Genomic DNA, 25595 nt, shown 5'->3' with positions numbered 1-25595 from the left:
GAAACAGAGGCTGTTGTCACAGCTAATGCTGATGGCTTCGAGGCTGCGAGAGAAATTACTGCTGTTTAGCTTGTGCCTTGTAAATGCTATTTGTTACTGCTCCGTACCTGAGATCACAGCACCGTCCTTAGGGAAGCTTTTCTGAAAGAAATCCTTTGCTGGTTGGAACAGAATGCCCACAAGGGAGGGACCTTAATGCCTGACAGATACTATTTTACATAGTCTGCATGATGCAGCTGAAAAGTTACAAAGCTTATCTAGTGATGCACGTACAACTTGTCAGGATCTGCAGCTTGGCTGTGTTAGCCTTTACCATTGTTCGTGGCCTGAGGCCTGAGATTTTCCAGGCCTTAGAATTCAAAATGATGCCTTTGTGGAAGGTCTTCCCACCATTGTCCTTTCAGAAGTGTAGTGCTTTGCATGTTAATCAGTAAGCAGATTTTACAGAAAGCCAAGAGCTAGTATCAGGTATATCTAATTCCCTATGTGCCAAATGTCTATACTGTACACTAGAAAGGCTGGTAATTTGTTTCTGATGCCGTAGTACTGTTTTGGTTGCCTTTTGATTTATTTTGCTTGTTCCTCAAATGCTGAATGAGGAAAAAACAGTAGGCCCACTGATTTCTGCTATTTATGTCTTAGCTTCTGTTCGAGCTTAGAACCCTCTAATGTACAGAAAACTGGAATCAGTTTTATTTCCTGGCACTCTGTTTCTTACTGTTGCCATGGGAATTTCATTCACAAAATTCCATTAAAGTTGTTATTGCTTGATCAGAGTTTCCTTATAACTTCGGATTAGATACGTAGCTATTGTTTTAAAAGCAAATACATATGTACCTGATCTCTAGTATTCTGAGGAAAAGCAAGAGGCAGACAACGCTGCATTGCTACTCTAGGATCTCTCACAATAGATCTGCCAGTGAGTGCTGGAACAGCAGTTAGGTGTAGTGGAGAACTCTCTAGCAGTATGTTAATCAGCAGGCTAATGAAGAACACAAAAGCTGCCAGTATGCAGTCACCAGAAGAAATGCTGCCCTAAGGGAAAGTTAAACTTTAGGCTGGAAAGTATGGCTGCCTACAACCCCAGCCCCTGAAATCTATATTTCACTGGCCACTGCCAGCTATAGAAGTCTTGCTGGAACTAAACATGTTACTGTCATTTGAGGAGGAATAATACTGATGATAAACTAAGGGAGAGATGGATAAAGGCATGGGGAGGTACACTGCTAACTTCTCTGATTTTGCAGGGCCAGTGGTGGGATTTGAACAGCTTATTACTATTAACATAGATGATAAATGAGCGTGCAGAGACTCTCTGTGGGTTCTGAAAATCTCTTTCATCCTTTGTTTTCTCTTGTCCTGCGATTTATTTTATTTTTTTGTTGAAGGGGAAAGGGCTATGCTTCTGTTGCACCTAAACAGTTTTAAAACTCTTCTCAGTTTTTAAGTGTAGGCTGTACTAAGTCTTGTTTCAATATGTCCTCACTGTTCGTAAGGTATGAAAAGGACTGAAGAACACAGAGCGTTTTGTACTGAACTGCATGCTCAAAACTGTTTAATTGTGAAAAAAGTTTCAGGAACATTCCTGACAAAATAAATTCTGACAACATATTCCTTGTTGTGTGTGAGAGCTCTGGCTTTGGAAGTCAGAGGATAATGTAAAGACATCTGAAACAGAGTTTGTGTTGATTTTTGACAACTAGGATGCAAAAATTTGTTTTTCACATTAGAATGTGATACATGGAGGTATCTGTCGTGGGCTTTGTTTCTGCTTGGGTGAATTTAATTCAACTCTCATTCAGGAATACCTACATCTTGAATAACTGTGGTACTCTAAGTTTGGTCCTTTTGGAATAACTAAAATAAAACCCAGGAATAGGCCTCTCTATTGATCTATGCGCCAGCTTTAACTACAGACAATCAAGTCTTGACCTGTTTCCCTGAGCATATTCAGGGTCATCTTGTTTTATTTTTCTTTTCTTTTCAGGAAACTTTATGGACACTGTATGGTTCATCTGTAAGTCTTTCATCCCAAACTCACCATCCTGGGATACCGGGGACAGATTTTTAAAACACTTGTTCCTCCTATTGGTGTCACTGGACACTGAAATCTTTAAAAATCTGATCCTAAATGCCTCTGTTATGATATAGGTTATAACCTAGAGTGAAATATTTATTTTCATATACTTAGGAGAGTACGATGTACTTTAACAGGTTTTCCTGTTGAGTGTAAATAGGAATAACAGGACAATGGGGATGCACAGCTTTTGGTTAACAAGGCTACAGTTCCATGACAAAGATATATTTCAGTTTCAAAACTAAATAAAATAATACAGGTCCCAGAAGCAACACTTTCAGAGTCTGACAGTCCCCATGTGAGTGATCCTGACTCTACAGCTAACAATCAGGATTCGGGATATAAAGATACAACTGTGACAACCCCAAGTTCTGGGTGGGCTGGTAAGTGCTGTCGAGGAACGGGAAGGAAATTATTGCCCCTAGGCTGAGCAGTTTGAAGGTAACAGGTTAATACAGGGGAATCAGAAAGAAATGTAGCTAGCTGAGGAGGGGATTGTGGAGAGAAAGGGAAGACATCCTACGTTGCGTCTTTCTTGCAAAGTAATCCACTGCTGGTGTCTAATGGGTATGCCTTGAACAGAAGATTTACAAGACTCTGTAACAGGCCAATATCATCTCTTTTTAAGTTAATCTACATCTTGCTAAGAGTGTACGAGTGTCTAAAAAGGATTTGAGGAGATTGCATGTAATAATGTTAGATTCTATAGGCTTTCCCTGACTTCTAATTTAAAACTTATTTTAAACCACTTTTACAATAATTTGTAAGAACTTTTGTTTTGTGGTGTGTGACCCAAGTTTGCATCACTTGTTTGCCAAAAATCTGCTACTTGCAAGTGGTCACTTTTCCTGCTATACCTGAATGCTCTGAATATTCATATTTATAAAGCATGTTGAGGTTTTAAAATGACATACCTATAAAGTAGTACAGAAAAAGATGTAAAACAATAGTGAATATTGCTGCAGGTTGTCAGTAGAAAGTTAGTTTTCTGCTTGTGAGACTGGCTGCCTCAAGCTAAAGGAACCATCAGTATACACAAACGCAGGCCAGAGCACCTGTGAAATAGTGGGAACATTTCATGGGAGTTGTATGGAAGAATACAATGTTATCCAGAGCACTAGTATTTATTGAGACAAGCCTTTCAAACATTAGTTTGCCTTGGAAACAGTGAGGCAGCCTGTATTTCTGAACGGGAGTGCTAAGATTCTTTGACATCGGTTGACACGGTGATGGTGGGGTTTTGTTTATCCTCTAAACATCTGCAGGTGATGTGATGATTAATATCTTTGGGAAGAAGTGGAAAAAACGACTCAATGCATACAAAAACTTTCTCGAAAGAAGCAGTTGAATGGGAAATGTTAACTTCTCTAGTTGGAACAAGGTGACGGGTGGGGTTATCCAAGGGTTAGTCTTTTTTTGGGATTGTGCTTATTTGTAAAACATGCTTACAAAGCTTGGATGAGAATGTCAAATGTCAGTGCATACACTAAGCCAGTATTGATCTGTTTTCTTATGTCTGTTTTGTCCTGGCCTAGGGGTGGCTTCATTTTATGTTTGAGGAAGGGATTCTTCAGTGTAGGACATGTAGTTTGTAAAACATACGGAGACTTTCAAGATAAAGGGTATTGTAGAAATACATTATTTCTTGTGATTTCTGTTTTTCTTTTTGGGGGTGTGTAGTCAGATCTTTTCTGGGCACTCTCTTTAATCTCTCTCATCTGCTTCTCTTCCTTTCTCCTTTCTTCTGAACATGGGAGCCATTCATTTTAACTCTGTTATATGTCAGCACACCATTTCTGCCAAGCAAGAGCTCAAGAGAACAGATGAGTTTAATGATGGTGTGGGGGGAAGGGAGGGAGGAGAGAGGGGCCAGCAAAGCTAATGAATCACATAACAGCTTTCATGGAAATACCGACAGCAAGTCATGTCCTCTTCGAGCTCGGGCAGCAAGCCGTAGACCTTTTGTTCCCAGTGGAGCCAGCAAACCACAATTTGCTCTCCAGTGGATAGTTTAATTCCTTAGTCACCTCTTCCTCCCACGAGTCATTCTTGCATGAGGGTTTTACAAGTGCTGTCATTCTTCAGAGTAGTAACACACTGCTGATTAAACTGGTATTGAAGAAGTTTATTTTCCTCTGGAGGGTAATTCTTACTTGACTTAAGCCTCTCTTCCAAGGCCAGTTAGGGCCAGCTCTGTTGATTAGTCTTGTGATGTGACTTGACTGGACTGACATTATTAGATGATTTCAGAAATACCGACAAACAGATGTCAAATGGCAGTAGTCTTTTCTGCTCTGCAGGCCAGTGAAATGAGTACAGCCAAGAGACTATGTCACAATTTGGACTGGCCTCTTAGAGGAATTTAGTCATGAGTATGACTAACTTGCTGCCTCTGAAATTATATATTTAAGGCAGAGTTAAGTGATAATCTGAGGTCCCCTGATCCTAAGATGAGAGGCCAATAAATGCTAAATTAATGCAAGAGATCAGTAAGTTCTCCTACGCTAAGGCAAGGGCCTTTACAACAGTTTTCAGCATTGGCGGGGAGGATGTGCTGGGTGGGAGTGCTTTCTCTGTGGGCAGGACCAAAGCTTTTACAAGAACTTTTAGGGCATGGCACACAGCAGGATGTGGTTTATGCATTTTGTTTTGTCTTGGATGAAGGCAGGGAGCTTCTGCTGGGAATCTTATTGAATGAGCTGTTTTATTAGTTTAGTTAATGTGCTGCAATTGGCTTGACAGTGGCAGAGTGATAAGGAAACAGCCAGTGGATGGTTGTGATTGTGTGTGGGTTCTGACACAATATTAAATTACTCAAGTGAGGGAAAAGGGTGAAAGAAGGAGGGAATAATGCTGGCCTTGGAGAAAAAACAAAGCTTACTTCTTTTTGTTTGGGTTATATTTGGCCTCTCAAGATCTTAAGGCTATAAAGCTAGCCAAAGACATTTGAGCAAGTATTGCACCTTGGTCTTCCTATTGAAACCTGCCAGAGCCCTGGAGGTATTCAAGAGTTTGTTCAGAAGCAGTCCTGTATTTTGGAGCTTCTACCAGTATTTCAACAAAGTAATTTCTTTTGTTTTTTTCTCTTTTCAATTCCTCCTCTGTTTTACTAATTTACTCCTCATAAAATGTCCTGATTTCCACAGAGGATGTAGCTTTCAGAAAAACATGAAATTGTAAAACTGAAGCAAAGTACTTCTCTGATTTCATTGGCACTGTATTGCTTGAAGAGGACTTAATTGGATTTTTCTGTGATTCTCACAGACTGCCACTAGCAGGTTGACAAATCTTTGATACTTTCTTTATTTTTTGATACTTTCCCATGCTGTATGTCCAAGCAATTTGAGCATGATGATTAAAGATTGTATAAAACTGAGGATCTCTGATGATAATAGACACTGCTAGATTTTCCATGCATCAACTTTTTTCTTCCCATAATCCAAAGTAGACGTGTGTTCACAATCTCTTTTGAAATGTTCTATCTATTATATTTCATGGAGCAGTAATGTTTTTCGATCAGGATCAATAGGTATGGATTGCATGTTCTGAGGCAGAGTGTGCTGTCCTTGTATGATCTGTGCCCATCCATCAGTTTTCTCAGGCTATAGAACTACAGCAGAACTGAGTTTTCTGCCTTTTTAATCAGTCTGCGTAGCACACAACTAAAAGCTGTATACTTTTATCAACAGCAAAATTTAAATGTGAAGTTCTTACAGGTGAATTTGATTTTGATAACTGGAAAAATATACCTTTGGGAAAATGTAAGGCTAACATGAGTTTGCAGGGTCCAGTTCTGAGCACGCATAGGGGATGTGTTGGCTGAAACAAGGACATATATTCTCCCATTTGTTACCAAGATGAAAGAACTGTGTAGTTTTTTTATCTTGATTGGAATTTGTTGAATTGCTTAGGAAAAATATTAGGGACTAAGTAAATATGTCCATGTCCTGTGACCAGAGTTATGTTCCTCTCATATTCTTGTCCTCATGGATGCTTTGGTTCTAGCTGTTAAAAATCATTGGTGAAAGTAGGACACTACTGAAGCAAGTAAGAATTTTACCCATAACTTCAGTGAACTCATATTTATTAACATATGGAAAGGGGCTCTAGGGACAGGGTGCAGTTAGTCATTTGACATACTGTGCTTATGTTGGCTGACTTTTCTTTCTTCCCCTACTGAATTGTATTTTATCCTTAACCTTTCTTTTGCATTTCTTTGCCATGGACTGGTGACAATATTTAGGATAATTTGAATGTAATTAGTTATCTTTTGATTGCTTTCAATGATCTGTTCCATTTCTAAACTAGGATGATATCTGAAAATATAAAGGCTACTTCAAAAAAAGACAAAATGGTTATTGAGCAAACTCTTAATCTTTGAGGCCACTGCCCTTCTACACAGCTTCTGCCTCAGGACATTGCAGTAGGATTCTTGAATTCAGCAGAAAAACCTGTAAGGCCATATGATTTTCCTACAGCCTTTTAATTTTGACCTGTTTACATTTTACAGGTAAAAGGTCATTTTACCTTTTACCTTAATGGTTTCCTTTAGATAGGTTTGTGCAAAAGCATCTTAATACACGGCTGTTTCGACAGGAGTGTGTAAAGCAAATGTGAACACACCAAGGTAATGCTTCTGAAATGCCATAGGGAAAAAGGTAGAAACTGAGCATATTGTCTTCCTGATCATCACTGTTTGAGCTCTCTCTGACGAGTCCAACAGACTGGAGAAATCCCATCCTGTACTAAAGACAGAAAGCTGTTTTAATTAACATGAACAAAGTAAAATGAAAAGGTCATTTCTTCCCTGCATCTAGAGGATATTCTTTTGTATTTTTCACACCCTAAAGGTCGTCTGCATTTTGACATTGCAGCATTTATACTGAAGATGTAGAAATCCTTATAATGCCATGTAATTATGCCTCATATAATCACTTTTGTAGGGGTTGTTTCTACAAGGGTGTGGATAATGATAAATTTGTTGGCATGAACCTGGTTCTCTGCAAGACAGGGAAGAGAAAAACCTTCAAAAGTATATCTGAATATTTACTGTCATAGACAAAACCGCATATGATTCCTGAAATAAAGCAGAGGTAATTCCCTATGCTTGTGCAGAACAGAACCAGCTCAGCAGTAAGGTCCATTAGTCACAATTAACAGCTGGTAAGTGGGGATGAGACTGAGTTTCCATGAACACCAGTCATTGCAGGGACTGGTATTCTTTGCTTGGAGAAAGCTCACAGCACCAGCTTGCTGAGAGTGCAATAGCCCTGGTGTTTGTCTATCTGCGACATGATAAAATGGTTGCTAAATTGCAGCCTGTAGAGAAAAGGTAACATTTTACCTGTTCAAGGGCCAATTGTCAAAATCCTGTTTTCTCAGAAAACACAAAGAAAAGCATAAAAAATTATATATGACCAAACAGAAGTGGGTCTAAGTCTTGTTCCCAAGAGGATGTAATGTCAGCCATAATGCTGGTATTCTAATGCTGGAAAAGGATAGGGCAGTGGTGTCATATCCATCCCCATCTGCAAATACCATTCCATGAATGGAGAGAGTGCTCCAGGGAAGTGGTGCAATTTATTTAAATCTTCAAAGGTTTTTAAACCTTCGTATAATGGAAGGTTGTGTGCAGAAGACAGCCTGGTTTTGGCTGGCTAAAGCAATGTACAGCAATATTTCATGTTATGTTTCCAGGCCTTCTAAAGTAAATGGCAGTAACTTTGCTTAACCCGAAGCTGAGTATCCATTTGATCATCCATCGGTCCTAGGCTTACAATCTATCTTGCCCCAAGGTGGGAGACACAAAGGTCTGATAGTATTTCTCCAGGCTTTTCCTGAGCAAAAGCTGGTGAAGATGGAGGCGTCAGAAGGGAAAAGATAGTGCTCTTTGAGAGACTGAGGATATTTCCACAATTCTTATCTTCTAGATCTTGAGAAATGCTGCTTTCATAAAACCTTGTTGAGTTTGAAGAATGGACTAATCATGTTAGAAATTACTCTCAGCCTCCTCCACACATAGTTTCTTTGAGGCTGCTTGACTGTGGAAAATCTTTGACTGATCTTTTAATTAAAAGCTCTTTTTTTTTTTTTTTACCAAGGAGTTGAAGCTCTTCCTCCTTTGAAGTGGGCAACTTTTTATAGATAAACATCTCATTATGTTATGAGATTTCTTCCTCTCTCCTCTTCTGTCTCATTTCTTTTCTTGATGCTCTCATCCGTGTTGATAATTTTAATGATTTCAGCCCAGTTCCTAGTATCAGCTATTCAGGACAGTGCTAGCTGGCTCTCCCTTATCTTTGTATTAGGCAGAGTATAGCTCTGGATGAGCTATGGAAACGAAATTGCAGTCCTCTCCCCACGCCCTCACTGAAGCAGACTGGAAATGAAAATAAAACTGGTTTTATTATGTGGTCATCAGATTTTAGTAAACAAAAGGCCGTTGTAACACCAATGCAATGCATACTGGTTATTAAGCATTAAGCAAACAACTTAAAAAAAAAAAAAGGCCTCTAGCTTTTAAGTTCTGCCCTCTGTTTTAGGGGAGGAGGAGGAACCTCTTTTCATGTTTCCATTTTTGATCCCTTTTTCCCCACTCTTTCTGGATTAGCAGGGTTTGAGAATTCATGAGGAAAGACGTTATTTTGGCTCCGTCAGCTCTGGCCTTTTGGCCAAGTGTGGGGCAGCATTCCTGAACTGGAGGTTCAGGTCATGGTTTCCTAATACAAAGCACTCGGCGGCGGTGCTGTGTAAAGGCATTTTCTGCTTCTCCATTCCTCTGTAGTGGCTTGCTGCTCACTGGTACAAACTGAAGTGTTTATGGGAAGGACCGTGAATTAGATCAGGATCTGCCTTTAACAAAGAAAGCGAAAGGGGGGGGGGAAAAACCATGCAGATATTTTTATAGCCAAATCAGTTCCATGATTCAATTCACAGCGTGGCCTCATGAACAGCTAAATAAACAGGTTGAATAAATTAGCCTTCTAATTATGAAAATATCTATATTAAGCATTTCCTCACTTAAAATTGCTTTTTGGTTACCCTTTGTGCTTATAGATGTGATGTCGGGTAGATTTTGGTAGCTTAGAGGAGTGATCCACAGTACCTGGCTTGTCTGGAAGGAGCCGGGTTCTTTTCACTTTTCTTTCCTATTGGATTCTTGGACCAGGAGGTTTTAAGTAACTCTTCTTCATTAACTTCCAGCCACAGATTAGATGTTAATGTTCAGTTGTGACAGCCATTGTAAATGCAGTGAATATGGAGGAATGTATCTACTTGATACTGAATTTATATGGTTAGATTTAGGGTTGGTTTTTTGTTTGTTTGCTTTTTAATTTCCTGTACTTCTTGAAACACTCAACACTGGTATTCTATCTAGTATAATTGTATTTTCCAGAAATGGAAGTACAGCTGTCTTGTCACCACTATTAACCCAGTAATGGCTGAGTGATGAACTTCTGGGCTAGATTAGCTGGAAGCCGTTTTCTGAGCTGAAGAGAATTATCTACTTGTCTGCAAGCTAGAATCAAGGAAAATCCTGGGATTCTTACTCCAGCTAGCAGTCATTTATCTCAGGAATAATCCTAGTACAGCCGTATGAGTTGAGAAATTAGTTTTCTGTCTTTACCTCAGAGCAAATCCACTGCTTTTTCTGAACAGCAGCTTCCTGGGGGAAGTGTTAGTAAACTTCAAGGATGTCCCCCAAAGCAGTTGCTAGCCACCTTCTGGACAGCAGAAGCCTTAAAACTAGCAGGTAGGAAAACAAAGGAAACCCCAAACTTGCCAACCAGATCACAAACTAAAAATCCCTTCTTTCAGTGAAACACCAGAGGCTTTGTCTGCAGTCACTGAAAGATTCACGTTTATGGATATTTTTCTCAGTTGTTTTTTTTTTTTTTTTTTGAACAGTTGTTGTCTTAAAAAACCCAGAATAGAGTTTGGCTTAAAATTCATTTTGCTGTAGGTATGAGATGATTATACCTGATCTCATCTCGTTTTGACAGGTGCATAGGCAGGAAATGTTCCAGAACAAACAAAATCAGGAAGTGTCACAGTACACAGAAATCCCTGTAATTTTGGTGTGCTAATGTCACAAGTATATAAAGTCAAGGCCCTCTTAAGGAATATAAAAATTATATTTTTTTTAATCATGAGCTATGATGGTTGTGGAAATTGTAAAATTGGATAAAAAGAAGCAGCAAGTAGGGGTGACTTTATTTTAAAAAAGGAAAATTCTGGATTTCTGTAACTTCCACCAGATTAATTTTGGGATAATGCTACATATAGAAAGTTTTAGTCATTTTTGTGGGGGGAGAGACAAGGGGTATAATTAGCAGGTGACTAAAGTTTTTTGGCAGGCCCGCTGGTATTAACGGTTCCCAAAAAAGTAGGCTTGGGTTTACCGGGGGGACATTCCAGTAAGTGTATGATATAGAGTTTCTCTGAACATTTGCTAGACCATTTGCTTTGGATGTCTCAATGTTTGTTATGCCAGGTTGCTGGGTACTCTAGAAATCCAAAGCAGTGCAGTGGTAGATTGCAGTTACACTTGTAATCTGCACCCGCATTGGCAGACATGGGGTACGTTGTTCGGCTATTCCATGGGTTTTTGTATACCTCATTTCAGAGGTGAACGCAGTGGTACCCTCATGATTCTCTTGGTGCTGGGGGCTTATGGCACAGTGAAGCCCCCTGGATGCTTCTTGGATTCTTGAACAGATTTGAAAGGGAAATTTGTATTTGTGAAACCAAAGACGGCATGCTAGCTAAGGATACATAGGCATAGCACAATTCTTGCCTCCTCTTAGCTTTGCCAGTGTATTTCACAGATCTATCTTTGGTCCTTAGACTTCTGAGCAAAAGTTCCCTCTTACAGTACAACCTGCACTGTTTTTGTACTGGGTACAAAACTCTATTATATTCAAGACTTGCATATCCAGGCTTGAGTTTTCATTTGAGACTTAACAAACCTTCAGAAAACCCAAGTAAATAGCAGAAGAAGTGTTCAGAGGAACTCTTTTGTATGGACACTGGCACGCCTCTCAGGGTAAAGAGACTTTAACTACTCCTGCTGTTATTCAGAGAGGAATTGTATGTGAACAGGCCTATAAAGAGGAAAGAAAGTCAGCTGAAATTCACAATGAGACTTTGTGAACAGGATTTTTATCAGATCTCATCTCATTTACCTTCTGAATGCAACCTTGTTTCCACTGTAATAGCATTAAGCTGTGACAATGTGAACTTGAGCTTCAGTTCTTGTTGTGGCTGTGCTAAGAGCTTGGAACGACCAGATGCTGAGAAGAGCTGATCTTCTTTTTCTATTTGCATTTTAACACTTTTTCGGAAGAGTTAAATCTGACTTTCTATGTAAGAAGGAACAAGATGACAAAATTATTATCAGGGTGAATCCAACAACCTGAAAATAAAATATTTGTGATCTTTAAGAAATTCCTTAACTGTGCAGCAGAGATTCTGTGGGTACCTTCTCTTCTAAAACCACGATATAACTTACAGAAGGAGACAGTGTAAATAGGGGCTTTTGTTGATTCTAGGAGTACAGGACAGTACAGCTGTACATTTTTGCTTGTTTTAGATGCTAAAATTTGAATTAAATGGAGGTGCTTCAAATATAAGGTCGTCTCGGTTAACATTCCTACCATGGGAGAGTCTCTTCTAGTGGCCACCCTTCAGAAGAATGTCCTACCAGTAGTTCATCTGCAGATTTAAACTGATGACAAGTAGTTTTGTCATGACTTAGTCTTTCAGTTACCAAAATAGTGCCTTTTCTTGTGTGCTTCTTGCACCCCAGATTTCTAGACTCATATCTTCTAATTAAAACAAAAAATAAGCCAACCTTTACAAAGTATTCAGCTCTAATGTCAGTGGTCTCTGTAGTCTTAAATTAGGAATTACTCAGATCGAGATGGTTATTGCTGCTTTTTCTTTGGAATCTCTAGCAGTGTAACTTTTCAAATACAGATATCTTGTTCCCTAATACTTTGTAATATGATTTTTATTTCTCTTTCTTTGGTCTCTTACTCTTTTCCTATGTGTCAAATATCTGAGTTGCTTCCCTACACTGTCCACAATGATGACATAGATCAAAATCTTTGCATTAAGTTTTTTAGCTTTTTCCTCCTGTTGCATATTGTACCTTTTCCACAGGGAATGTAGTCAGGCAGTCCAGATGGTCCAACAGGCCATTAAAATTCTTCAGAAAAAAGATTTCATGTTATAATTACTTTTTAGTCTCAGTGTTTGCTAAGTGAGTAGAAGGCCTTACTTGAGCAGATTCTTCTATATAATTAGTGTTAGATTATCAAAACCACCTTTATTCTGCAGCCATCTCCTTGTCTTTTTTAAAATTAGGTGGAGTCCAAGTGAACCTTCCCAAAGAGTTGCTGACCTGTAAAGGTGTTGGCTCTATGACTAATACTCTACAAACAGACTAATTCAGGAGAACCGTGACTGGCCAAGCCTAGGTTTGCTTTGTTTGCTGTTGCATAAAGACCAGGTAACAGAAAGCATTGTCTTTCTGCAGGACAACCCTAAAAGATATGGAAGATGGTATGCTCTTCCGAGTTATTGAGGATTATCCAAAGGAGTCTCCAACACTGTGGTCACTGAAAAATGCTGACAGCTAACCCGTTCAGCTCATTCTCTTTGTGTATTGAGGAGATCAAGCCGTAATAGTTTGTCACAATATAATAGTGTCATTCTTTACCCTGACTTTCACCTAAGCTGATGGTGGACCAGAAGTTTTAGACATTTCACTCTCAAATATGAAGTTCTAAACAGCTTAAGCAATTTTGAAAATAACAATAGGTGCTGATCTGTGTCTCTTGGCACCTATATCTCTCTGAAAATCTGGCTGCCTGCATCCAGTTCCACTCTCCTTCTAACCCACAAGAAGCAATTAGAACTGATTTGGATCTTCTTCATGAGTTGATTTAGTTATGTACATCCATTCAGCATTTGTTATCAAGCTGTCTTATTGTTAGCATGCCTGGAGGTTTAAGAATAGGAGCATTAAACAATGTGGAAGCACATGTATAGGAATTTTGCCTTTGTAGATATCTGTATGAAAGAGCACAGTAGGACAGATAAGGGTTGCTGTTATATCTGCCCTACTTCTCAGCAGTTATGCTGAAAGCAGGTTGCTTTTTCTCGTGTCACCACGTGTGTCAGTGTGTTTCCTGTTAATTAGGATATCAGAAGATCTCTGGTTAGCAGGGAGGTTGTTTTTTAACTGTTTCATTTGCTTAAACAAAGCGAAAAAAGTGCAGGGAAAAATAGAGCATTCCAATGAAGTAGATATGTGTGCAAAACTCTGAAATCTTTTAATGAAAAAGTACTTTAAAAGAGTCAAATGTACACTAATCCCTCTTCTGTGCTGTATAGTCATAATTTCCCAAAGGACATTCCTAGTTCACTCTTAATCAGTCTTAATGTCAATCTCGGGATCAATGCTGGAGCAGGGTGAAAGTGATCTGCCAAGTCACCTGGGCTTTCAGTTAAGCTTTGAGATCTTAGTGGCTTAGCCACTTTCGGAAAATTTTAAACACCAAGTTAATTAGGTTCTTGAAAACTTTACTCTGAGTAAAAGAAGACAGAAAATATGGCTAGGCTCCCTGTAACATGTACTACTTTATCGTAGGGAGTCAACAGAGAGTGCAATGGCTCCAAGCTAATACCATCTTTTCTGATTTGGCTGTGACTAAATTCAGATCAACGATATCATGAAGTCACATATTAATGCATTGTGTTAAGTTGTTCGTTGTGTGGCTGGAAATCACCTAAGTGGTACTTGGGTACTGGAGTAATTTTGAAAATGGCACATGAAAGCTGCTCTTACCTGCTTTGTAATGCCAGCTTGTAAATCTGTTGTGAAAGTCTGACTCTTCAGTTCAATGTCTAGTGGCATTCTAGATGTCTTCAGACATCCCAGTTGCTCTGTGTCTGTCTCTCAAGCAGGGGACAGGCCTCCCACAGGTACTGTCAAATCTTTCAGCTCAGTGAACGTATTTTAAATACACCTAATGGGCATCTGAAATGGCAGCAGACATCTGTATTTTGGCTTCCTACACTAGGTGTCATAAACCAGCTGGGATTAAGGTACACCTGTGACCCAGGTTTATTTTGCATAAGAAACTCCATGTTGGCTAAAAACAGTAATAGGACCTTACACAGGCAAGACTGAGCATGTATGAGTACATGCTGGCATTACCTATCTGTTGCTGTAGGTTATCAATGCTGCTGTGGATCCTCAGCAAGATCTCGGCAAAGCCTGCGTAAGTGCTGTCATGCTGAGTCCAGGATCTACCGAAGTCACAGCCAGAGGATAAGCTGAAAACCAAAACTGATAAGAAGGACCTATTTCAGCTAAACTACATATGATAGAGCACAATAAAATTGTATGGGGAGGTTTAATAAGTCTTTTTATTAGCTGTACAAGCATAGGCTGTTAATAGTATTCTCTTTGCTTAGCCATTCTGCAAAATGCTTGCAGCCCACTTGATTTATACTAATGTTTCCGGCAAGGTATCGCAGGAATCACTCTTCTATCTGAGTTCTGTTCAGATGGCAAAATTTATTAAAATATCTTAGTACATGGGAACAGAATTCCAGAACAACGGGAGAATTACAGTCTTCTGTTGGCAGGGAGGCTATGACTTAGCCCATAATTTCTTGTTGCTATCTCTTTTGTTTCGCTATCCCTTTTGGAGGTGGGAGGGATGGCAAAGAGACATAAGACAGTGAAATAGCTGGTCTGTTGCAAATGCAGGAGCTGGAATGAGAGAGATGTAACAGTCCTCCTAGAGCAGCAGATAATCATGAGAGTACAAACTTGTCTGCAGGCAACAGTTTGCCTTTTTGAAACGTATGACTTTAACATTGCAGAGTGCTATGAATAGCTCTCTTTTATTTCTTGTTATCCTGCCCTTGCAATTCAAATAAGGTATCCATTGTTTAAAAACATCACACCAAAGATGCATCTGTCTTCATGCTTTAGTCTTACATGACTGAAATGCTTTCTGAAATGAATCAGTGATCAGCATGCTTAAATTACATAGATGAACTCTACATGCAGGAGACTTAGTACCTACTTAAACTATGGAAGAATGAATTACTAACATGGATTTTTAAATACGTTGAAGAAGCAAATGTGTTTTTATTGTTCTTAGCTTAAGACTTGACAGTTTCTTCTTTAGGAAGAAAGTACAAAATGGAACATTCCCTGTTAATTCGGACCCTGGAACAGCAGAAGCCCATGGCATTAACCTTTGGGTTATTAATATGTTGATGGAGGGAAGGATTAAGAAAAGGACAGGTTGTGGGGACACAAATGGCACAAAGGCCAGAGGCAAATAATCTTGTATTGACTTCAGTTCTAAAAAAATAGATTCAAGGCAGAAATTAGAACATTTCCAAAGATGTTTCTGTGGTCAAATGAAGTCACTTCGCAACTGAGATTCTTCCTCCGCTCTGGGATTGGAAAAGCAGGTTATTTGAACTGTTAATTATACTTAAGAGTCAAGTAAAATAAATGTAACTTCAAGGCTAGTGCTTTACTGGGAAGGCAGTGATATGTGCTATCTCAGAGCACACGGAGTGTGAAGGCAGGTAAAGTTACTGAATCTTCATTCCAAAATGTCATGCGTGTCCCCCCTGTGACTATGGTAAAATGTTTGCCACCTACTCTCCCTTACCTTGCTGTCACTGTAATTACATTAGCCATGCTGCATGGAATTTACTTCTGAACAGCAATCCTATGTGTTCCACCTTGGGGGACTGGGAAATGGTTTTCTCCATTCCATAGTCCATTTTCTTCTGGTTGTGGATGCCCCTATGGGAGCTGATGTGGCAGGTGCTGAGAGCTTAGATCAAATATAGATCATTATGTGGAAAAACTGAAGAGTAATCCTGATCTTTCCTTCTATGAAAAACATTGTAGCTGTGCTGAAAATGGGATTAAAATGGCTAAAGATCATCATGAGGGGTCAACTTTTATCTCATTAAAGTCCCACTTTGTTTCTGACACCAGTGGAAAGTCAGCAAGTATTCCCTGGCAGAAAGTGGTGCAAACAATAAAGCTGCACAGCAAGCCGCCAGCCAGGAATTCCAGGGTCCTGCTCCTTGCTGACTTACTGTGACCTTGGGTGAGGCATTTCATTTCTCTCTGCTTCCCTGTCCTGTAACCTAGAGTTAACAATTATGTGTTTCAGAGGATTTGAGTCAAATAGCTGTTAATTTTAAAGCACTTTGAAAATTATAAGCTCTATAGACGTGTTAAGGTTTAATTCCTCACACCTGAATAGCATGGCTGATACTGAAAACGGAGGAGTTCTTACTGGGCGCCAAGGTGAGGAACATGATGATGAGGTGACCTCAGTCTGAGGAGGTTTTCAGGCAATAACTCTCAGTGGAGTAATTCATCAGTGATTCCCAGTTCCTCTGCAGCGGGGCAACATAAGCTGAGCTCGTTAGCAGAGTGGATGTGGGACTGGGAGAATGGGAGGTTAAGTATGGTGCAAAGGGAATGAGAAATATACTGTTGGTCAGAGGTAGCCCAAGCTTGGATGCCTGGGACAGTGGGAAAGAGGTTGTGCTCAAACTTGGCAAGAGAATAGTTAAGCTAACAGGTTGGGCAGGGTGGGTGAACAGTGAAAACAGGAATGAGGTGCAGTAGCACCATTTTGACCAAACAGAAGGCTTGGGTTGTTTTTTTTTTTCTGGAATGTCTCCTCTGAGATGCAGGGCTGACTGTTTTTCTCTTCCCTGCTCAAAACAAGCAGCACTTTCTAAGAAGTCAAGTTGTGCATGATGCCAGCCACTTTAAACGGCAGCATAAATCAACCCTAGATTGGGTTTGCAGCTTGGCAGGCTTGTGTCTGTCTGGAGTCTCCCATACCCCATAACCAGTGTGGGGTGCTGAGCTAATGAGGTCACCGGGGTGACGGTACAGCCCTAGATGCAGTTCCTGCATTGTGGGTGCCTCGGGCTGTGGGGCTGGCAGTTCCATTTATAACTGCTACACTGCTCAATTTCAAGGTCATTCGGAGGGGGAATCACCCATAAAATAGACTTTATAGTAGTGCTTATCCTTGCTTTGGTGCTTTGTAATCAACATACATATGCATTGAGAACTGTTTCTTTCCTGGGCTCTCTGTGGCTTTTTAGTATTGCATGGCACTGTTGTGGAGAGTGGAGAGAGAAAAATACATAAACACTTCTATGTCATGAAAAAAACAGGTAGGTTAATGGTTATTAATGAATAGCAAATGCTTTGTGATTTATGACAGAACAAGTCAGCAGAGCATGGAGTCTTACAAAACACATGGGACAGGTTGAGTAAGCTCAGAGCCTGCACTGGTTGGCAAGCTGGTGAAGTGCAGATAATCCCAGTTAAATACGCTTAATTGTTATCCTTACGTATACGTCTTTCATTGCTCAGGGTCATGTTGCAATTGTCATCTGGTGGTGATTAGAAGCACACTGGTGTTGCTACCAGAAGTGCTACGTTTCTCTTAGGGAAAGGCGGTTTTCTCAGTGCCATGCAATTTTTACCAGTGTGTAGTAGCATCATTATTTCTTGTAACATATATAATAATACCTAGTCAGCACTACCCACTACTTATATAACACTACCCAGTCATGTGCTGACCAGATGACAAGTCGTGTCATTGCACTAGTTTGGGCATTGCAAAAAAAAAAAGATTAGTTATTAGGGGCACTTGCTTTGTCATAATATTTTGTTATAACAGTAGAAAACCCCTTCAGATTGAGTAAAAGTCCAAGACATAACAGAACGTTTTAAATCTACCCCTTAGGCTCCATCAAAGAACATCTGTGGCCATTTGTAATATGTATTTTACATCTTAAATCTGTAGTATGATTATAGCTTGTGTGAGTACTGCTTCTCTACTCTGGGCACTTGTCCTACTCTATGTTCAAGAGACGCATTTAAACAAGGCCTTGTTCTCTCTTGCCTGGACACCTGGGAATCCCCATGTGAACCTCTGCCTCTGAGCAAGAAGGAGCTGTGCTGAGCTGGTATTTCTCCGCTGGAAGCAACGCATCACATCATGGTCCATTCAGTTTCCCCGTTGTCCTTCATCTTACGGTGTTAGCTGCATTGACATTAAAAGCTTTGCTTGTCTGCTGAACTCAGTGTGAATGTGGTTTACAGGTGCCAGACCTTGGCAGTTGGGAGCCCTCGGGTTTAAGAAGCGGGCTGATCAGTGAGCCGGGGGCCTTCAGCTCTGACAACTGAAATGAGTTCTCGGGTCTGGAGCTGCACCAGCAGCCGTTTGAGTTGCAGTGGAAAATCCCCCCTCTCCGCTTGCGTTGCACTTTTCACTGGGGAGCCTGGAGCTGCCTCGATATGTTGGCGCCTCCAGCTGTAGATGACTAAAGGAAGCTGTGTGGGCTGCTCGCTGTCCGGCCAGACTGTCCCTGCTATCTCTTCCCATAAACACTGGAGCCTTTGTCTCTGGCCTTATCGTGCCCTTGCCATCACAGAGCCCTTTCTGTGCTCTCCTCCCAGCACAGCGCCTCTGTGTTCAGGGGTCTTTTCTTCAGCTGCTCTTTGTCTCCGGGTGTTTATTGTGCCTGCTGCAGAGTGTGTTTGTTTGGGAGAGAGCAGGAGGGGCTCCTGTTTGTGTGGGGTTTATAAACCTAGTGCATTCTTCAAAAGAGATGCTGAGCAAACTGGGTGTTGTTAATATTAACCCTTTACTGCCCTGCATTACTGAGAGAGATTTCTTCAATGTGTGAAAAATGCTTTAGGAGGGTTATGAAGTTCCTTGCAGTGTAAGGCAGTAGCCATGTAGTTGTGCATCAGGGAATGTGCTCCCCCTTTGGTCTTAACTGCCCTTTGATTTTCTGTGAATGCTGCACATGTGTAACAGCAAAGAGCGCCTCCCAAATGTGGGGAGGTGTGATTGATTCTAGGATTTCCCCCCCAGAGTGCTTCTGGAACTTTTTGTTTTTATTCCAAACACTGGCTCACTAGCCGTTTCTGTTTGCATAACTGGCCCTTGCATCCTGTTTATGTGGCTATGTCAGGTAATATCTTTTCATTGTACTGTATCCCAAAACTTTATGGCTCTGTACTTTAGGGCTTTTCCTTTTGAGTAAGGTTCTGAAAACAGGAATTTCTTAAATTCATAGTGTTGCCACTTGCAGTGGCATATAATACCTCCCCTTTGAACCAGCTTCTTTTCTTTAACCAGCTTGTTAACACTTTCATGGTTAGGATGGCTCTTACTGTTTCTTCAGTACCCATGGTCCAAGAGAGAGCTTTGGAAGATGAAGATCAGCAACTCAGAAACTTTATTTCCCTTGTAATCACGTAATGCTTTGCATTAAGTTGGTAGGGGAAAAAAAAACCCAACCACTAAACAGAACAGCATCAACTTTCTAACTTCTTTTTGTTCTTCCTCCATAAGAGCATGGGAATTTATAACATGAAAAATCTCTCATCCATCTCTGCAAGAAGCTGCAGCGACACAATTGTCTTAGTGTTAGAAGTGCCAGGAGAGTTTTGTATTTCACTGAATCTGCAGTCAGCATAAATCTTTCAGACCTTTTATATGATGATCTGCATAAACTAAGCATAATGCAAATATATTAGTTTTGTGTGCGATAAAGTACTCGTGTGATAAAAATACTTCTTTTTTCCAAGATGGTATCTTTTCTTAAGTTGCGGAACTTTTGCCTAGAAATTAATAGGTTTAAATTCAGCATTCCCCAAAGTAGTGTAAAGAATTTTTGTTTTCAAATAATTAATATTCTGGTATTGGGGGTTGCAGTTCATGTATTGCAGCATCTACGTATTATATTATTACACGGGGAAAAAGTTCAGCAGACTGTGTTCCTTCGTGGGGGGTAAGAGAGGAAGAAATGCAAAGTAATACAAGCCTTGAAACATGAATCCGCACACTGTCATGACTAAACCTATTCAAACACTCAGGTGTTTTTTCCAAGACTGCTCTAGTCTCTAGCATTGTTGTCGTGTGACTTGTTTTCTTTATGAACTAACTCAATTTACCTCATCTCTTTCTCTTCAAGGAACAGTTTCAGCTGCAAGGCGCACAGGGATTCCAGCACCCCGGGAAATATCATCATCTGTATCCAGAGAGAGAGCCGTATTGCGTGGTCAAACCAATACTAGGAAAACACAACCCAGCCCCACCTCTTCTGGTACACCGACTCCTACCAAACACGTGCGCCCCACTAGCAAGTCCAAGCAAGAGAATGAAACTGGTGACAAGGCTGTTCTGGAATCTCAGGTTAAAGAACTCTTGGCAGAAGCAAAGACGAAAGATTCTGAAATTACCAAACTCCGTTGTGAATTGAAGAAATGCAAAGAGAAAGGGTCACTTAACGCGGAAGGAATGGGTGCTTCCAACCAAAATTTAGAAACAGTATCACCTGTTGACATAGATCCATTAATAAGGACCCTTCAGGAAAAAAACAGGACTTTTCAAAAAGAGCTTGCTAGCCTAGGAGAAGAAAATCGTGTTTTGAAAGAGAAACTGCTTTATCTGGAGAACTCACCTCTCTCAGACACAACAACAAGCAGTGGAGGTGACAGCAGCCTCCCAACCCCAACTACCCAAGAATCCAGTTTTGAAAGCCCATCAAAAAATGTGTCGAGAGGTGAAATGGATGAGCACAGGCAGCATGTGAATGGGGGTGCACTGCGCAATTCAGGTTCTTCCAGCAGTGATGTAACTAAAGCTTCCTTGTCACCTGATGCATCTGATTTTGAACATATAGCAGATGTACCTTCCAGGCCAACATCCTCCAACAGCAACCATTTCAAAGGTTCCAAATGCTCCACTACAGGAAGTTCTCCAAACAATATTAGTGACCTTTCTGTTGCATCTCTTACAGAGAGAATACAAAAAATGGAGGAGAATCACCACAGCACAGCAGAAGAATTACAAGCCACTTTGCAGGAGCTGTCGGATCAACAGCAAATGGTGCAGGAGCTGACAGCAGAAAATGAGAAGCTGGTGGAAGAGAAAGCTCTCCTGGAGACTTCCTTTCATCAACATAGAGACAGAGCAGAACAGCTGAACCAAGAAAATGAAAAGCTAATGACTCTCCTCCAAGAGCGATCCAAGAATGAAGAAAGCAGAGCTCAGGAGGGGAAGGTCCTTGAACTGGAACAGAAATGTGCAGAAGTTCTTGAAAAAGCACAATTTGAAAGAGAGAAATTGCTCAACATTCAGCAACAGTTAACCAGCAGCCTACGAAGCTTAGAAAGGGAACATCAAGATGCCCAGCAGGTGATTAAAAGCCTGAGAGAAGAAAATGAGAAGCTGCTTAAACTTCTAGAAGTGGAACAGCAGAGCAATAGCACAGTGACAAAAACTCTGGAGGACTGTAAAATTGCCTTAGAAGGTCTAAAAATTGAGAATGGCTCTCTCAAAACTCAGTTAGAGAGTGAGAAACAAAAGGCCGCAGAAATCAATGCGATGGGATGTACTACTGACAGCTCTGAGGTGCAAGAGATGCTGAAAGTAGCCCATGCAGAAAAGGATCAGTTAGAAGCATCTTGCACTGAGCTTAAACAGGAGCTGCTGAAGGCAAACAGTGAACTGAAGCACATTCAGGGCCTGCTTTCTAAGGTAACGCAGTAACAGCTGTAAAATATAATGGTTGTTTATCTGTCCTTCCATAAATAGATAATTGTTGGTCTTTAGATTGTTATTGAGCCATTGATTATAAGTTTCCAAGATTTAAATTGCATTAATTAGTTTTGAATGGAAGCTGGGGTCCTATGATATTGTCTCTGTTTCTGCTGCTGTATGCATATTTTCCCAGGAATAACCGTGAGCATAGTTGTGTTTATAAAATCAAAACTAATTTCCCCTAATATCTTCTGCAGAATTTACTGTTTTGGTAAATAGAATTGTGTTTATCAAAATTGGAGCAAGAGAACAGGTCAATAAAAAATTACTTCGATATTATGTGAACAAATATTAGTGAAAATCACTTGGTAATCCAGATAGAGAAGGGCATGAGTAGTTAGCAGTGAATATTAAATTATGAATAATTAATCATGATTAATTAGTAGTGCACTATAGGTGTCATTGGTCATGAGAACACAAGGACATGAGCTAATGCTCAGAGAAGCTGGCATTTACAGCAACATGACTAATGATGCACGGTCAAGCTCCAGATGAGATTCTTTTCATAAAGCTAACATATTTTTACAAAACTGAAGTATTCTGTTTTGCAATAGGTAAAGTACTGGCAAAAAAAGATTTATTTTAGAACAATTTTTCTCTGCCTTATTTGGTAGTCTCCAAGCAAGCTTAAGTCAATTACTGTTTCTATTTTCTGTGTGATCCTGGATGTTGAGAAGAGACCTGAAATGTGAGGCATCGTAGAACAAGTGTTAATAAAGCACAAGCCAGTGATTATGTCCTACCACTGCAGAAAGAGTGATAGTCAGTGTGTGCAGCCTTTCCTGTATGGGGAAGGGATCATGAGAAGCACGGTAAAATTGGCTAGTTGCAGAGGAAGAGAGCATTGCCAAAAAGTACCTCCATGATTTGAGTGATTTAGAAAATCCAGATGTCCTTTCAGCTTAAATAGGTGACCACAGCAAATGGAGTTAGTAGAGGAAGCTCCCAAGTGCTTGCTAGAGCTGCAGTTTATGAAGAATAAATGAAAAACTGCTGAGTGCTCAGACTCTGTACCAAACTTTTATTGCTTGGTTTTGAAACCACAGAAAAGATTTCCTTCTTTTTACTCCTCCTTTCCCTCAAATTAAGCTGTTTTGAATCATTGGCTATTTGTGACACCCAAACAAGACCACAGGCTTCTGTAAGGCTGCCCTTCAGTCAGGCTGTGCCAGTGCTACTCACTGAATTGGCAGCCTACACCTTGCTTTTCCATAACTTGTTCGTACTCTGAGATCTCCCCCAAACCTGGAAGCATAGATCTGTGGGCCTGAGCCAACAAACTGAAGTGCAGCAGATTCCCTCTTCAGTAATTCCAGATGTCCTATATCCAGAAAATATACTTATCTGCAGGAGCTAGCTCTACTACGTATGTTTTCACAATCCATTGAAAATGCACATGGTAAAAGCAGTAAAATTGTTAATGTGGACAAACTGATCGTCATCTTGGCCCTAAGGCAGTGATATTGCTTTCATAATGTAATACATGAACAGATGTGGAGCTTTCCAGCAATATCATTCCTCTCTGTTCATTACCTGCAGAGATTGGTTTGGAATTATGGTCATCATATAGAAAATTTAATTTCCTTTCTAGCATCTTGTTTTATTACCTTTATGACTGGGAAAGAAAACTGACATTCATAGCTCATCTATATTTCCTGAAACTGTCTCATTAGCATTGAAATTCAGGATTCAGGTTTCAGGTTTACAATGCTTAGAACACAATTCTTAAGTCCATGAGATACCCAGTAAAATCTCTAATGAGTGATATCTGTTAAGAAATAAAGACAGACTTGCAGCTTTCTTTCCTCCATTCCAGGCTGAGAATGAGTGTGGTCAGCTGAAGGAGGTGTGTGACCGGCAGGCTGAGCAACTGAGCAGAACCAGCCAGAAGCTGCAGGAAAAAACATCAGAAAATGAAGCAGATATAAAAAACCTGAAAGAGACCATTTTTGAGTTGGAGGACCAGGTGGAACAGCATCGTGCTATAAAACTTCACAATAACCAGCTCATCAGTGACCTAGAAAGTAGGTGGAGCTGAAAAAAGGATTTAAGTGAACTTATTCTGGAGGTTCGGTTATGGCTGCAACAGGGAGGAGGAGGCATGTCTTGATATGTGTGACAACAGCCTCACTTTAGAAATATTCCAATTTTGTCCAATCTTTCTGTTCGTGCACAAAAGTCACTATTGTAACAGTTAGTGCTATAGAAATAATATTAGAGACAGTCTCCAAGCCTCATTCTTCAGCGAAGGATGTATTGCGCCTTCTAGAAACTGGAATGATTGGCCTTTTAAAGAGCTTTTAGGGAGAAGCTCTAGTAAGAGCTGTAAAGTCGGGGTTGCTGTCGCGTTGTGGAAGGGGAGCTGCCACCTGGTGGAATGAGCGGCACGTTTCGCTTGCCAGTGCTGCATCGAGTGCTCCAGGGGTGTCTGTGCCGAGTAAGTGATCCTGCACGTGTGAATTTAAAAGTCTGGTTTAATGCCTCAAAATAATGACCTGTTTCAGAGATGATTGAGTAACAAATATACTGTTGATTCCATTCCTGATCATTGACAGAGTACCTTAATTTCAGTTTAGTCTTAGTGGCATTACTAGAGGCAAAACCAAATAGGCTGCTCTGCCCTCCCATTTTCACTTTTCACCCTTGCCCTTATATGTTTAATAAGCTTTTCTCTTTTTTACTGTTCCTAGGTAAAGCAATGAAGCTAGAAGCACAAAAACAAGATACAGAGAGGCAGCTGAAGGCTCTGACTAAGCAAATGAAGGTAAGGCTTAGACTCCATGACAAAGCTAAGCTAAGCTTTTATTGCAATACTGGATTTAAGAGAAGCATTGTATTTTTCTATAACAATTGTAGAAAGTTGTTTCTACATCCTTTCCTTCTCCGTTCTCTTCACTCATTTCTAGCTGTTTCTTTGCCTGTGAAGGAAAAATATAATACATCCTTTAAAAATCGCTTTTGCTTTTTCTACCTATGAACTTCTACTTTGGAACAGCCATTCCTTCATCTTGAATCATCAGTAGCAATGAGCTCTTTCCAGCAACAGTGCTTGTAGTAGTATCGCAAGTCTGAATAATCAATAGCTATAGGAAGAACTTTAATTGTACTTTTTGTATTGGAGTGGAGAGCTTAACATCAACTTCTTCTCTGGCGATCTCGTCGGTACTGTGTAAAGAGGCAAGAATTTAGTCTGACCTCGGCATCATTTTGAAATTGTGGCAAAATCCTGGTCGCTTGTAATCACTGAAAGAGAGATCAATAATTAAGTGCTCAGCTCAAGTAGGTGCATTGTACAGCAAACAGTTTGGGGTTCTAATTGCTCTTTCTAGGAAGATACAGAAGAGTGGAGGCGTTTTCAAGCTGATCTGCAGACTGCAGTGGTTGTAGCCAATGATATTAAGTGTGAAGCCCAGCAGGAGCTCCGTGTGGTAAAGAGGAAGCTTCAGGAGGAAGAGGAGAAGAGTGCCAGACTGCAGAAGGAGCTGGATGAAGTGAAGGGCAGCAACAGGTTGGTTACTTACAAAGGCTAAGATTTGATCTCTGTGACTGCTAACATGCATGCGAACAGTGCTTTGTCAATAACTATTCATTGGCTTGGATGTGCATCTTGTCTGTTTTTAACTCTTCTGACAGATTTTGTTGTCTCTTATTCTAAGACGTTTCTGTTCTTTTTCTTTTTGGCGATCTAGCTCTGTCAACTAGGCCATGAAGGTTTTAATCAGCAAATATTAAGTAATAACAATTACCAATATCCTCTTATAGCTTTGTTCTCAATACGGTATTCCACTGTGTTTTATTGCCTTCATAACTCTCTG

The 25595-nt window shown here is 40.3% G+C and overlaps 1 protein-coding gene across 9 annotated transcripts in view; it reads left to right on the top strand.

Annotated features, from left to right (window-relative positions):
* Positions 1 to 25595, top strand: part of SPECC1 (sperm antigen with calponin homology and coiled-coil domains 1) — a 101596-nt gene that overhangs the window by 36855 nt on the left and 39146 nt on the right. For all 9 annotated transcript variants that reach the window (XM_075168577.1, XM_075168575.1, XM_075168576.1 and 6 more), the window contains 4 exons: positions 20150 to 21717; positions 23597 to 23804; positions 24471 to 24544; positions 25110 to 25288. In XM_075168577.1, the coding sequence (XP_075024678.1) occupies positions 20150 to 21717; positions 23597 to 23804; positions 24471 to 24544; positions 25110 to 25288 (2029 nt within the window). The remainder of the gene's footprint in view (positions 1 to 20149; positions 21718 to 23596; positions 23805 to 24470; positions 24545 to 25109; positions 25289 to 25595) is intronic.

The sequence above is a fragment of the Calonectris borealis genome, chromosome 19 (genome assembly GCF_964195595.1).
Source record: "Calonectris borealis chromosome 19, bCalBor7.hap1.2, whole genome shotgun sequence".
In the NCBI taxonomy this organism is placed as follows: Eukaryota; Metazoa; Chordata; class Aves; order Procellariiformes; family Procellariidae; genus Calonectris; species Calonectris borealis.
Note: the sequence above shows the minus strand (reverse complement) of the source record. Positions and strands in the feature narration are given on the sequence as shown.